Source organism: Vespula pensylvanica, chromosome 1 (assembly GCF_014466175.1).
Source record: "Vespula pensylvanica isolate Volc-1 chromosome 1, ASM1446617v1, whole genome shotgun sequence".
Taxonomy (NCBI): Eukaryota; Metazoa; Arthropoda; class Insecta; order Hymenoptera; family Vespidae; genus Vespula; species Vespula pensylvanica.
In genome coordinates, this window is record NC_057685.1 from 4,087,655 (window position 1) to 4,103,670 (window position 16,016).

A 16,016-nucleotide genomic window follows, 5' to 3' on the forward strand; every position below is an offset into this window, starting at 1 on the left:
AAATTGAAACACGAATTGACGACGTTCCATCATCGATATTCTTATTTCGATCGAAATCGCACTTCGGTCTCTTCGATGTGCCTCGTGTGAAAATGAGAATTTCGCGTACCGAACGTTAACGAAAAATTCAATATTTTTCGGTGTAAAGCAGCAGGTCAGACTTTCTAAATAATTTTTTGACCCATTACTACAGGAACGTTAATTATACGCATAAACAACTATTTGAACCTCTTCCTCTCCTCTCGAAAATGCAAGAAAATTTTATCATTGTTACAATCATACCGTTTAAATTTTATTCTTATCGAACGATATCCTGTTCCGTCGTATTTCTTTGCGAATTTCTATCAAAATCGAATCACGAATTGACGAAGTTTGATCAATATTCTTATTTCGATTGAAATTATACTTCGTTCTTTTCGAGATGCCTCGTATAAAAATGAGAACTTCACTTACCGAACGTTAACGAAAAACTGACTACCTTTCCGTGTAAATAACTGGTTTGACCCACTACTCGAGAGACATCAATCCCACTACTCGAAATATAAAAGAAAAACATCTGAACCTTTATAATAATTGGGAAATTTCCACAGGTACAAATTTTGTTTATGCCCTCCGTCCCTACTTTCACATTTTTGCAAACACGTGTGGGTCACGTCCCATGAGCGGATTATCTATTTATTACAATTGCTTGAAACCCTTGAAAAGGTATACTCAGGTATACGAGACCTTCATTAGATGTCGGAAGGAAATTTTCCTTTTTTATATTACTCTTTTATTATTTTCTTTAATCTTCACTGTTTATTGTTAAATTTATTACCGTTATTAAATTTAATACCGTTGAAAATATTTTCTTAAAGCATTTCTATATTTACGTATTTCTTGAATTTCAAGTTGTTTATAAGGAATTATCACTTCAAGCGTCGATTGTTCGCTTGTTCGAAAGTCCACTCCTGTGTAAATTCACTGTAAGTTTAATCGCACATTTTTTTTCTGATGATGTTCAGAGAAATATGCAGTCAAAAAGAGGATAAAGATAACCTTACAGCATGCCTTCTTTCCAAATACATACTTTGGATTTCACCGTTTACGGATATATTAGCACGGCAACGTATTTCGTGATATTGTCATATATTAAAGGGATGTTTCTATTTTTATTATTAATTATTATCGCAGAAGGAACGATAGACTTACAAATTCGCCTCAATTCGTTCTTTCGCGACCGCGTGGATTACCTAACCACCTGGATGTGTCAACACCCAGCTATTCGATCAAGGAATATTGCAGCAGCCAACTTCACAGCATACCTTCGTTCTCTTCGTTTTTTTCTCCCTTAATCTTTTTCTTCTTTCCTTTCTTTATTATATTTATTTTATTCCATTACTTTCTCTTCTATTTTTTAACCTCTTTTACTCATATGTTTTTATTATTAAGATGCATCGTAAAGTTACGATAAACACGAATCACGTAGTTTTCATCGTGTATTTAGTAGTTTAAATTTCCGGAAATGACGTAACTCGATATGAAAAGTAAGCAAGTAGACGAATGCAATTCTCGTCATAAAGGCATTATCTATTGTGTTGTGACAAACATTGTAATAAACACGTATACCCAGTCCCTTTTAAGGGTGATTCACTCGGCTGAATAACACTATTGTTTGTGTTATTGAGTGTTATTGTGTTACTGAGATTTTTTTGGACTTGGAAAATTATCGAACCATTTTTCGACGTCAACTTGCTCTACCGCGAAAGTCTAACGTGACAAATCGCGGTAAGCATGTAGACGAAACGAAAATATTCCGATGTTTTGTTTCACTACTACTTCTTTATCATTGTGAAAAATATTTATTTATTCGCATCATTTTGCCCATATTCGTGTGTAGATCAGTGAAATTTCATTCTATGTCTTATACAAAATGGCGATGAATTCTCATTCCGAATGCGCGTGTTTGTCAAAGACCATTTACTATCATTTTTTAATTAAAGTGATCATTAAAAAAGTATGTCTTACGTTATGTCCGTATAGCTTAAAAGATCAACAATCTAGTATATTATATCGTGAAATAGTTGTGTATACACATTTTTAATACCTTGTTCTGCTGAGGCTGTATGGTAAACGCCATCTTTACATTGCATTATGGCGCTAAAATTCAATTCACCATTCAAATTAAAGAGTTTGAATTTAACTAGAGAAATTATTGACTTAATGCAAACTTAATTTAAGATTTCATCTAACTTATATTTCTTTTTAATTGAAATAATTTCAGAGCAAGTTATGTTTCGGATTCCAAAGTCTACAATGTCTACAGCTCTTTCAACGATTAATTCAAAACCATCTACTCAAACACGTAAATGTTTGTATGCATCATTTGAATGTTTACAATCCTGCCATGAAGGATATTCATACTGTTTAAGGCATATTCTTGAAGATCCAAATGCTCCTTTTAAACAATGTGCTTTCATATATAATTCAAATGGAAGAAAATGTCAGAACCCAGCACCTAAACTTGATAAAAGAGATACTTCGTAAGTTTGTTTTATATAATAATGTTAAGTATTCTGGTTATCATTAATTTAGAAGAATATTGAAATGAATTTTTTTCTATAGATATTGTACAGAACATACTAGAAAAGCACAGATTGCTCGTATTAAATCAACATCACGTCATTCATTACCACAAACGCCTGAAATATTATTACTAAATTTGAATCACTATGTAAAGCCAACTGATTCAAGTACAGAGGATACTGAAGATGAAGAAAATAAAGTTAAAGCATTAGATCCTTTTAGTATGTATATACTTGAAATTTTTTCTTTTATATTGAAATAATCTTTTGTATGTATGCTATAAATTTAATTATATCTAATATATAATAAATAAAGAATTTTTATTTTAGATGAAATTGATGCTTATAGAGTGAATGCAAGTGGGTGTGATATTTTAGATTATGCTAGCTCCTCTGATAGTGATGTCGAACCTACTACAGTAAGTGATACTTTAAAAAATGCTTGTCTTGATGACAGTGATAATGAAAGTTTACATAGCCCACAAGAAGATCCATTGAAGTAAGTTTATGTTGGTATGTTTGAGTATCAATCTCTTTACAAGATATATTATACTATGCACGCTAGCATGCTTCAGCTTGTGCCATCACCTATCAATATATGTATATGATATGTATATGCATATATATATATATTATGTATATGTATATGCATATATATATGTTGTGTGTGTGCGTGTGTGTGTGTGTACACATATGTATGTATAAAATATTAAACATCTTAATTTATTTTTTATACAATTTTTAAAAAACTATAGCTGTTTACTGTTCTTTTTACTTTTATCATTTCCTAGTAGTTGCTTTGTGCAAAGAATAAGATACTATCTACCTATTGAATCATTAGTATTAATTTTTTAAGGCATGCTGGAATATTTACTGCAGAGGAAGTAATTTATATTGCAAGAGAAAAATTAATCCGCCTTCAGTCTCTTTACATAGATCAATTTAGAAGATTACAATATACATTAAGAGAGAGAAGACGCAAATATTTACATGGTTTGAAAAAAGAAAAAGAAACTGTATGTAAGTAAATGGCAATGGAAATTTTCCTAAAGTTTTACATTCCTATTACAAATATACAATGATGAGAAATTAAATGAAATATTAATTATATATATAGGTAGTATACACGATCAACCTAAAGAAACAGCAAGGGAGAAAAAAATATATGAGAAACTAAAAGCATTAAATCGATATCATAGACGTAGTGGCACAGAAGCTGTACTGTATAGGAAATCTTTAGAACGCCGAGCACAGGTAAATAAAATATTTCTAATAAAGCAATAATGTCAATGTTTTCTACTATAATATATATGATACCAAATATTTTAGGTATCAGAGGGACCAATGCAAAAGCCACCAAATATATCCAAATGTATATTTACAGAAGGTGGTGTAAAATGTGGTGAAAGAACACTTCCTTCTGCTAAACATTGTCGTAAACATATTCTTAAGGTATTATTTTATTCTTTTAGTTAATAAATCATAATTATAATAATAAAATTATGACGAAAGAAATATTTACTTTTATTTTCCAGGATCAGCACCAAGTTTTATTTAAAGCTTGTGGTGCAGTACATGCTGACATTGAATGTCATGAGCCTATACCAGTTATATTTGATTCCAATTGTATATTCCATATGAATTTACCACAACAATGTAAATTAGAACCAATGAAAGTAAGCTTATATTATAAATTAATATTGACATTCTTTAGCAATGTACTTATTATAATTTATACTTCTTTTCTAAAGAATATTTTTCTTTATAGTTTGAAGAAGAAAAATCCACTACACAAGAACTATCAATGATTGATAATCAATCCATGGAAATTGATGTAGTTGGTGAAACTCAAGAAATAGATCCAGATGATGATATGGCTGGATTAATGAGAGAAATGAATGACACTAGTCACATGAAACCAACATTCAATGAAAGTTTGAACAGTGAAGCTAGTACTGATACAGCATTTAGTTTATCAGCCCAAATGAGTGACAAGGATGAACTAGTTTCAATGTGACATGAGTTTTTATATTAATTTGGAATCATTATTGTATTATATAATATTCATATTAAACATATATTTGGGTTTAACCTTTATAATTAACAGCATAACAATTTTTTTTATATAGAAATGAATAAGCTCTTATGTTTCAATTTCAATCATTTGTTCTATTAGCAGTGGATGTAATTTATATTCTGCTAAGTTTGTACATATTTCTATTGATAAAAATAATCTTAACGAGTGTATATAATTAGTAAGTATAATAATAAATTATTGCAAATGTGTATTATAAATCTAATTTATTTTAACTTTCATATAAAATCAATTTGATTTTATTATATGATGAAGACATGAAGGATAGAAAGTATTATTTGATCAATTTTTTTATTTTGTGCAGCATCTGCAAAATGTAAGTATATCATATATTACACATATGCTGATTTCGAAATCATGTTATTTATATATATATTTGATAAAAGAGATACGTATGTTACAAGTTATTAATAATTTCGCACGAAAACTTGTCCACATTAGAACTTATTTAATCATTGTTTGTATATAAAACATTTGGGCAATTCCATGAAAAATATTATACATGATCTATAAAACTTGCATATTCTTTTGTAATAATTTTGTGTTAAACTTATACATCAATACCTCTAAATATTTAGTTTATTATTAATATTATCTACTTATCAAAATAATAATTTTATTAGAAATTATTTTTGGTAAATAAATATTTTAAATATACCGTTAATTAAGTGTTTAATAAAAAATTATTTCTTAAAAATAAAGATACTAATAATATTAATAAAATCATATTTGAAAGAGAAATACAAAGGCATAAGTTTACACACATGCATATTTCATATACAAATAGTACTATACAATAAAGGTAGTATCACAGCAATTATGACCGCATACAATATGTGCTTAAATTTATTTAATTGCTAAACCTTACAGTGTTGATAGATACATATAATGTGTGATATTTTTCAATGGTATACATGTTTATAAATGAGTAATAAACATAAGTGAGAAATATATATCTTATACATGTGTATCATTGAAATTTTAAGTATAACTTTATGATAGTTATATATTTAATTATATATCTACTAATGATAATTATAAAATAACATTGTGGCACATTTATATCCTCTCGAATTTAAGTAAAATTTGCATAGTAATGTTAACTTTCAATTTCTCTAACATTGAAAGTGCTTGAAAGTTTTTTTTTTTTTTTTATTTTTATTGATGGGATATTTAAAATTATCAAAGTAATAAAAAGGTATATTTTTAAAGTAAAATATCATGTATACAATAAGATGTATTAAGTTTATCTTTAAATGTTCATATTTATTACTACAGGTTTTTTTTTTATTATTTCAGATAATTAATCACCTGTAGATATAAATTATCATAGCTTGCTTTCTTCTCTTTTCTTACTTCTATATAAAGATAGATAATTATTCAATTCTTACTATATGATTAATGTGAGTACATATAAAATTCTGTTCTTCATGAAATTCAGATATAACATGAATCTATCAAAATATTATATCTTCAGTATCATAACTTTTACTTTGTATGAAGATAGATAAACAATAACACTATACATTTTCTGATACGGTAATACACAGTTTTTTCTTCTGGTACATCTGCACAAAATTTAGTAAAGAAATGTAATCTAGAATGATACCTTCACAAAGTAGAAAATTTTCTAAAACATATTATTTTATTTATTTCATCGTTATTTAATTCGATTATTTATACTACAATTCTCATACCTAATTGTTTGTATCATTGATAATCTATTATGGCTAAAGCCAATTTTATTTTTATTTATTAGAATAATCTTATACATAAAAATAAGAATATGATAATAATGATATATACGAGCACCAGACAGTGAAAATAAAATCATTTTTCGATACTGAAATACATATAAATGAAAAATGATTACATTGGAATTGAATAGATAAACGATTTTTTAATTATGAATATATGTGATAATATTATTTAAAAATCAATTGATTAATTGAATTCTATTTTGTTTGAATTTGATATATGTTCATAGTAGAATTAATTCTATTCTTAAATATCATTTGATAAGTATACATAATGCAAACATTTGAAATTAGGAATCTTTAAGTATATAAATCTTACATGAAACACCTGAACATTTGTATTGAAGTGCAAAGATAGGCATGATAATAAATATTCAGTGTTACTGTAATACCATAAGTAAATACAATTGCAGTTGTGTCTATTTGTCTCTGTATAATTAATACGTAGAAAAGATAATTTCTTAAAAAATAGAAATTTGTATAATATCGAATAATCTATTGATTTAAAAAGCATTAATTAAATCATAACTTATTTTAATTTATAAGCGACCTTTAAATATCTATCTTACTTTATAAATGTTTAAACTAATTTCTGATTTAAGTATCAGATCACTTACAAAATAATGGAAGCCATCTTAACTAAATATTTTTATGTAATTGCTGCTATAGGTTTCTACAAATTACTTATATTTGAAACGGATTAAATATATTGCCTAATACGTTTGACAATATTCGCCAAAGCAATGTATTTTTTCATTGATAATAACAAATTACTTATATAAAAAAAAGTCGTGAATTGAATGAAAGTGAATTTTGTAATAAAAAGTGTTCACAAATAAATCTAAAAAGCATTTAATGTTTAATGAATAATTACTTTAACATTAATATTTTTTATATATGCTTGCAGTCTATTCATACAATGGCAAGTTTTAATTCTAAGGCAACTTTCATTTAATATTATATACTTAATATTAATTTAAACACGCGATATTTTTCAACATATAAACAAATGAATCATGTAATTTATAGCAGCAATTATATACAATCACTTTATTTAATATCAAAGTAACAGATAAAAGAACTAGGTAATATATTATAAAGTTCTTTATCTAATTACTGAAAATAAGGTTTCATCATACATTCTCTATAAGAACAGTATTTCAATAACCAGAAGTATACTCTGAATACTTGATTTTGTAAGTATACTTCAAATATTGTCGTTGTGTTTAAATTAATTAAGTTTTCTAGATATTCAGTTATTCTCTTAGTGCTGCAGTATTTATCTTGATATCTTCATACCTTCTGTATTATTTTATCTATACTTTTATAGTTATCAATATAAGAGACTCCTTTATTATAAATAACAAACTTCATTGGTAAATGTGCTGTAAAGATGAAAAAATATAAATTTTTTCATTAAGCGTAAAAAATATTGACAACTTACCATTTTTCAAAAATACTTCCAATATATATATAATTTAATCATTAAATATATGTTTAAGATCATGTTCATAAAGTGCAATAATTAGCATGATACCAAGACCCAATGATAATCCTAATGCTTGTAACATACATTGCCAGTGTGAACTGCGTTCTGCAGAATGACTCGAAGATAACTCTGGTATCTATTATAACAATGAGTATTTATTATAATGAGTAAAATTTATCTTTAAGAAAATATTATAATATTATTTAAGTACTTACCATATCTACTAAAGCTATATATATAAACATACCAGCAGCAGCAGAAAATATCCAACTGGTTGCTGCTGGTGTACTGCCCAATAACACACCAACTATCATCCCAAATAAGCATAGCACCGATGACAAAAGATTATAAAAAACTGCTTGTTTAGCACTCATACCTGCTTTTAACAATACTGCAAAATCACCTGTTTATAAAATTCATATTATTATTTTTATTACTGTTCAGAATATTTTTTTATAATTTATTGTTTATATTTTATTCCAATTTACCTAATTCGTGAGGTAATTCATGACAAAAAACAGCAATAGCTGTAGAAAATCCACCTGCTATGTTTGCTGCAAAAGCTGCACCTATGGCCATGCCATCAGTAAAATTATGTAGGCCATCTCCCATTACTACCATCCAAGCAACACTTGACATTGACTCTGGTGCAGAATGTACATGACCTTAAATAATACACATATTGATCTATTACAAAATTAAGACATGTACATCAAAATATAAATACAGTATAAAGATATTAAAATTTACTTCAACTAAATATATCTTACCATGAGAATGTGTATGGCCATGATGTTTAGTCTCATGCTCGCGTATAATAACAGTATAACTTTCAGATTCATTTAAAGGTATATCAGCACCATCTGCATTCTTTTTTGCATTATTTACAATGGAATCATCCAACCTCCAATCGTCAGTCGTTTTTTTCTCGATATCACTTGTCATCATTTTTGATACAGAATTACAGTTTGCTGTTAATGGTTTTTCTTCATCGATAACGGGTGGTTTATCTTGTTTATGTTGTCGATTATGATGATTATCTATAACAGAATTTCTTATAAAATATTATTGGAAGTATTCAAACTATGACTTAATGTTTTATTCAAATTATCAGACCTTGTGTCTCTGTTGTGATTTCACCATAACAATATGGATATGAAGAATATTTATGTTTACAAAGTTTTTCACCAACAACATTACTGTTAGGACCATCAGACTCCCTCATAACTCTCACACGTGATGGTAACTGAAAATAAAGTTTTTATTTACATTTTATACTTCATATATATACATTTCATTATATATAAATATTCTTAAAATTTTGCTATAACTATTACTAAAAAACTTTATTGTAAGTACTTATAATGTTATTATATTTACTTTGTTACGACGTTGACGATGTTTTCTCCATTCTGCTAAAACTGTTAAAGCTTTCTCAGTAAAAAAGAACAACACTAGACCAATCATAGCTACAAAACCCTTCCACATATTTAAATTATGTAGTTCTTCATGATTTGTTATAAAATGACTTTCATGAATCTGGCTATGTTCATGATTATGTGTCATTGGTGACATCATTGCCTAAAAAACGATTTTGATAATTTTTTAATTTTTATATTATAATTACTAATTTATATTTTATTTAATTTAATTTAAGCAAGACTTACATGTGGTAACAAATGTATAAGAGCATCACCACATAATGTTCCCACAGCAAGAGCAACTAAGAATTGTAATAATTGATGATAATAAATTTTTCCCATTACAGGTATTACTGCTACACCAAGCAATCCACAAAGACTGATAATTAAAATGCTAATCGTTGAATACAACCATACTAAAAAATAAAACAGGATATTCTTTATAATTTGTTATAAAAAAAATATTTTTTTTAACGTAGTAAAATCACAACATATAAAATTAAAAGAAATGTTTTTATTACCATAAGACAGTGTAATATGAAAATATTGTTATATACCTTGAAACATGTTACGAGTTATTTCTTCTGGACGATAATCAATATCATCTGTAACAACTTTGTAACTTTCTGGTACTAGAACACATCCATTTCTTTCTAAACTTGATTCTCCTGCCAATTGATAAATGAGAACTGGGCAAACACGTTCGAAAAGCCAGCTTGGTAATGTCGTATCATTATTTTTTGAGTTATATGGGCTACCTTGTGCAACTGTATTTAGCAATTCTTTACCGCTTAAGCACTGAAATAATGTAATTGTATATTGTTTTCATATAGTATAATATTTCTGGTAATGTCAAGTGCACACAATATTATGATTATATTTTATGAAAAATCCTTAATATTATATTTATATATGTATATTTACCCTTTCTTTTTTAATTCCATTCTTATCATGTAGGCCATTATGTTGCAAAGTTTTACTCTCTATAATATATTTTAAATAAACTGAATTAATAAAATAATGTAAATATTTACATTTTTATTTTACAATAAAAATTTCAATTATATTAGAAAACAAAATGTTGTTCATTTGCTTAATGTCCTTAAATTAATACGAAAAATGTCTTATAATGAAAAACATGGATGACTTAGTAAGATGTAAAACGCAATATAGTATGAAATTACACAAACATATGATAATATATTATTACTAGCACTTTGCTGATGCCAGAAAAAGTATTAAATTTTGTTTGCATATCATATTTCAAATAATAAATATTGTTCTGTATGTAAATAACTCTTATATGCTTATATTATTTTTAAAATATTTTAATCATAATTATTTGCTATTTTATAGTTTCAGTTATATAGTTCAATTTATAGCTTACTGTGAATACATTTCGGCAAAGATCTAACAGGCAGGTCAATGAAATCAATAAGTGACTTATTAGGTCAATTGGACATATATTCAAATTATTAAACCAAATCATCATGAAATAAGCATTTGTAGGCTTAATCAAGATCATTGTTATCATCAATAGATCATGTATATATAAAGTATATACCGAATTAGTCATATTTAGGTGAGCATTCAAACTATATTATTATTATGATGGACAGGTTTATTGTCATAGCGATTGGCAATTAATTAAAATGAATACCCAACTTAATCTTGAAACTAGCTAACGAAGGATTACTCAAAAAACTGTTTCCAACCATGTTTTCCATTTTTTTTATGTAGTTACTGTAAATTGTATTTTTTTTGTAATACTTACCTAATTGATTTTCGGATCGATTAATTCCCATTTTGTGACCCTCTAGTTTAGAGATATCAGTCAAAAGTGTTAATAAACCTAACTTCCTTAACAGCTTTTCAAAACCTTCTATTGTCATACTTTTACCATCACCATAGGCTTCAAAAATTTTTTTCATGAAGTATTTTTCATTGACATCTATACTTCTTCTTTTTCTAAGCCTAGATTCTTTACTATGATCGTTAGTAAAATACTTGAATCCTTGTTTCTCATGAATCATTAGTTCAATTTGTCCAAGTCTTTCTAAAACTTCCAAATCATTTTTCAATAATATGTTCGTATCATTCTTATGTGATTCTTGACTATTTTTAATAATCTTTTTTTTTTCCAAAACTTTCTTTTCGGAATAAGATTTATCAACAGCAGCTGGCACAACTTTAGTAATTATATGTTTACTGTTATTAATTTCTTGCGTATCAATGTATTTTTTAATGTCATGTTTTATTTGATCCAATGTATTTGTTTTTATCTTTAAGTGATCTTTAAGTTGCATTAATTGCTTTGATCTTAATTCAGACGTTAATAGTTCGTTCTTAGAATTAGGTATATTTTCATGATTTGCAATGTCATAGGATATTGCATCTGCCATTTTGAAGTCAGTGTGCGCTGAGCATGGAGTATGTGCAGCACATAATACACATACTACACATACAGTAACAAAGTGATGAGACATATTGAAGTATCTGCAAAAATATTCAGAAAAAGAATATATATATATAACAATAATTGATTTTTTTTATTATCTCTTATCTTTCTACAAATAATATAATTTTATAGTAAAACAAAGATTTGACTTTTTAAAATATTTACTTTCAATAAAATATGTATTAAATAAAACAATAAGAAAATAAAAAGAAATTTATCCTTTTAAGAAATAACATAATAATTACTTCTAAACATTAACTGAGAAATTGTATTAAAAGGAAATAATATGAAGTATCTATCTAGATCAAATAAGATATATACTAAAGCAAATAATACATACAGATATAAAGTTATTTAGTACATTGAAAAAATAATTTTTAAAATTGTACTTGCTTATTCTTTAAACATTATTTTAAAGAGAATATTAATTTATAATTAAGTAAAAAATACAACAAATATATGCAAATGTAATATATAATATTTCTGTAAAGACAAACATGCACTTCTAGACAAGCTAAAAACAATTAAAAAAAAGTGATGCAGTTGGTTGATCTAAATTTAAATAATGATTAATCCTAAATTTGATATGAAAAAATCTATAATAATGGTAAGAGAAATGTAATAGTAGCCAAAATAGTATGCTTAGAACAAATTTTCTTTATAAATAGAAATTTTTATTAAAAATACTTTAGTATACGCTAGATTATGTAACAAACAATAAAGAAATTAGATATTAAATATAGTAATTATAGACTGAATACAATGTCATTAAATAAAGAACTGACAATATTCAGTATGTTTTAATAAAAAGTAATTGAAAATTTATTTATTTCATTGAAAAATCAATCAAAAACAAACGATATCTCTTTGTTTATTCTTCTGTACATTTCCTTTTTATAGCTTTGAATAAAAAAAGAAAAGATAAATTTTACTACTTCTATTCGTTATTAAAAAAGAAGAGAAGAAAAAAATAAATTCCATAAAATGTATACAGCGACTATGATAAAAGAAAGCGTGCGAATTATCAATTGAAAAAATATTTGTTACATATTCGTAATAAAATCTGTTTTAAAACTTGATCGACGAACATTTATTTATGAAATAAATTAAAATCATCGAATCGTGTGATTTCTGTAAAAGAACATTCATAGAAAACGTTAAGCGTTACTTAAAATTCACAGAACATAAACAACGTGCTTCTCAATCTCAACCGGTACGATCGTTCGACTATTTGAGTAAATATAGTATCTACAAAATAGCATAAAAGACGAGTAGCGCCTAAATGATGGCATGCCAATGAAAGAAAAGTATTTTCTTTTCGAAGTGAAATTAAAGTAAGGATAATAACGATAAAGATAGAAAACGAAAATGCGTAGGTAGACGAATTGCGTTTTCATCGTCACCGAAATAGTCGCTCACTCGGTCGGTTGGTCCATCAAAAATTGTATTTTTAGCTGTCAAAAAAATGGCATGGAAAGAAAGAGAGAGAAAGGGGAATACTCGCGCGAGCGCACTCTTGCCCTCTCTTTTTCTCCTCCTTCTTCGAATAGGGAAGCCGAGCTCGATAAAATACCGGCGACACCGGTACCGGCATTGACATCAGCATCGACATCGATATCGAATGCGATTTCATCGTACGACACGAATGATTGAATTTAGGTTAGAAAAACGACAGTCTCCAAGCTGCTTGCCTTTAAAATAGGTGAAAAAGTATAGGAGCACTAGCCGAGCGTGGGGTCACAACTTTTGTTCGTACTACTCTCTTGATTTACTCGAGTCGCGCGTCTCGCGCGCGCGTTATTACCACTTTGCGTGAACATTGCGTGAGGAAAGCATGCCGTCTGTTCTTTCCTCTTCTCTTTTTATTCTCTTATCATAAAGCTTTACCTCTACTATCCGTAGGCTGGAGACAAAATTCCCGCTACGGAATGGCATATGTTAATCGTGACCGACACGCACCCTTCCCGTAACAGACGGAAAGCTAGCGAAGTCCGAAGGCGTACTAGTTAGGTATATAGAATAACCAGTCGGTCAGGGCAAACACCACCACCACCACTACCCCACCATACTACACTACTGCCACCACTTCCTTTTCTCTCTTTCTTCGCCTCGCAATCAGTACACTCTTGATTCTACTTTCTCGTTCTTCGATCTGTCCCTATGCTACAATGATTGTCTTTTGATCGCTTGACTGAAAGCAACCAATGAATTTCTTCAGCTTAATCTGCTTTAGCTCTGGAAATGCATTAGGATGCATTCATTGATTGCATGTATGTGTGTGTGCGACTAATAAAAATGTGTGCACATTAAAACGGTTACTCATCGCGCACACGCAAAAATACATTATAATGAAAATTATAGATGAAACGTGGGCAATAAAAAATTTTTCATCGTGTAATTCTTAGAGTTATGTATATATCAACCATCGTAATTAGAAAAATAAGGTTATACCAATACGATTACTATTTTACACGTGCCAATAGAAGTGCTACGTCACATATATAATTTTTAGAATTGACCAATCCCTGACGACTTTCTGTTGTATCCAAGTTATGGATTCGCTTCTTTCTTGTTACTTCGTTAGTCAATAAAACCTTTATCATTCGTATCTTTACATTCCAAATATATATATGCAGTTTTATAAAATTGTTACGTTTAATACAAAAGCATTGAAACGGTATTACATGAAACGATTTTTAGGGCAAATTCCCAAATTTATTTTATTAAGGATAATAGATTTATACAGGATGTTTTACGCGATACTGCTAGCATTGGATGCAATTCTCGGCCATAAATCTGCACATTCTTTCGCAACAGGTCCCGTAATAGCTGATCCTTTCATTTCACCTTTATTATTCACAATAACTCCAGCGTTATCTTCAAAGTATATAAATACACCATCCTTCCTTCTAAATGGTTTCCGTTGACGTATGACTACTGCAGGCATAACTGTAATTATGTTCAGTAATTGTTAAAGTTTTTATCTATATAAATATTATTTACAATTTAAAATGTTGCCTGTGTTTGCATATATATATGTTATTAAATACAACTGTAACAAAATATAAAATATTTATTAGAAACTATAAAATTTGTATGTATATCTAAAAGATTACCCTTCTTCCTGAGTTCAGGTTTTCCTTTTTTCACAGTAGCAACAATCATATCTCCTGATCCAGCAGCTGGTAGACGATTTAATCTACCTTTGATTCCTTGAACTGCTATGACATAAAGATTTTTGGCACCTACAACAGACTTACAATAAAAGCTTTGCACTTGTAAATTTTATATTTATTTATTACAATTACTTAATTTTTAATATAAAATTTCAGACACACAATATATTTAACATATACTTTTATCAATTGTGTGATCTTATACATTATAAAATAATAAATACGAATATCTTCCTGCGAATATTTTTTCATGAATATTACCATATCTTTGTTTAAATTTGACAAGTTGTATTGGATATATAGCATAATAATAGAAATGAATCACCATGTGTTACAAACGATGGATACATACGACTAAGTTTTGAGGTTAAGATATATAACTTAAAAAATAATCGTTTATAACATACCGGTATTGTCGGCACAGTTGATGACAGCACCAACTGGCAAACCCAGTGATATCCTAAACTTAGCTCCAGCTGAACCACCACGTCCTTGAAGAATAAAAATCTCACATTAAATTCAGGTATTGATAAACAACTACACGACACTCGTTCCTTCCGCAAGATCGTTTTTCTTTAACGAAAATACAATTCACGCAAGAACTTCTCATATCACAAAATATTTCCATTAAATTGACACTCATCGTTTGTTTTTATTTCTACCGATGTGTACTTTCGGAATTGATTTCATTGGATTTTCATTCTTCTTACGAAGAAACTTACCTCTCTTCGACATCTTGGTTTGTTTGAAAGGAAAAGACAACGACTCTCACAGCGCAGTACGATTCGCGCAGTTCTCCCCACTGTGTATCCGGTTTATTCAGGAAATACATTTAATTGTGAAGTTCATTAATAATATGCTAAAATTTTAAATACCAACATATCTTTTATATAAATTAAGTTATATCAAATTAGATATTATTATAAAGAAAAACATTAGGATAATAAATATTAGTAGTAAAGCAATTCAATCGTCGTTTGCTGTTTAAAAAAAGCGGCAAAATTGAATGTGACGTATTTTTTCTTCTATTGTATATGCAAAGATATTTTGATTAAT

The 16,016-nt window shown here is 27.9% G+C and overlaps 3 protein-coding genes across 11 annotated transcripts; 1 reads left to right on the forward strand and 2 right to left on the reverse strand.

Moving 5' to 3' along the window:
• Window positions 1-30: 30 nt before the first annotated feature.
• Window positions 31-4,859, forward strand: LOC122635466 (KAT8 regulatory NSL complex subunit 2). 6 transcript variants are annotated; one of them, XM_043825756.1, is made up of 9 exons: window positions 31-154; window positions 2,264-2,522; window positions 2,605-2,786; window positions 2,895-3,063; window positions 3,406-3,584; window positions 3,682-3,818; window positions 3,894-4,016; window positions 4,100-4,240; window positions 4,333-4,859. In XM_043825756.1, exons 2-9 carry the CDS (start codon window positions 2,272-2,274, stop codon window positions 4,579-4,581), a joined length of 1,431 nt encoding a protein of 476 aa, XP_043681691.1. In that variant the 5' UTR covers window positions 31-154; window positions 2,264-2,271; the 3' UTR covers window positions 4,582-4,859. The 6 variants fall into 6 exon arrangements, with proteins under 6 accessions (XP_043681691.1, XP_043681655.1, XP_043681674.1 ...); XM_043825720.1 differs by lacking the exon at window positions 31-154 and adding an exon at window positions 348-1,526; XM_043825739.1 differs by lacking the exon at window positions 31-154 and adding an exon at window positions 351-1,526 and having other exon boundaries at window positions 3,421-3,584.
• Window positions 4,860-5,410: 551 nt separating this feature from the next.
• On the reverse strand, window positions 5,411-14,051 carry LOC122630755 (zinc transporter foi-like). 4 transcript variants are annotated; one of them, XM_043815615.1, is made up of 12 exons: window positions 13,204-14,051; window positions 11,101-11,822; window positions 10,251-10,309; window positions 9,884-10,124; window positions 9,573-9,742; window positions 9,286-9,486; window positions 9,022-9,151; window positions 8,676-8,945; window positions 8,394-8,570; window positions 8,121-8,308; window positions 7,861-8,041; window positions 5,411-7,801 (listed from the first exon to the last, which is right to left on the reverse strand). In XM_043815615.1, exons 1-11 carry the CDS (start codon window positions 13,218-13,220, stop codon window positions 7,895-7,897), a joined length of 2,322 nt encoding a protein of 773 aa, XP_043671550.1. In that variant the 5' UTR covers window positions 13,221-14,051; the 3' UTR covers window positions 5,411-7,801; window positions 7,861-7,894. The 4 variants fall into 4 exon arrangements, with proteins under 4 accessions (XP_043671550.1, XP_043671567.1, XP_043671557.1 ...); XM_043815632.1 differs by having other exon boundaries at window positions 13,672-14,050; XM_043815622.1 differs by having other exon boundaries at window positions 13,476-14,050.
• Window positions 14,052-14,464: 413 nt separating this feature from the next.
• Window positions 14,465-15,793, reverse strand: LOC122630902 (60S ribosomal protein L23). Its single transcript, XM_043815950.1, has 4 exons — window positions 15,683-15,793; window positions 15,368-15,451; window positions 14,901-15,029; window positions 14,465-14,733 (listed from the first exon to the last, which is right to left on the reverse strand). The coding sequence occupies exons 1-4, from the start codon at window positions 15,693-15,695 to the stop codon at window positions 14,537-14,539; spliced, it is 423 nt and encodes a 140-aa protein (XP_043671885.1). The 5' UTR covers window positions 15,696-15,793; the 3' UTR covers window positions 14,465-14,536.
• Window positions 15,794-16,016: the final 223 nt, after the last annotated feature.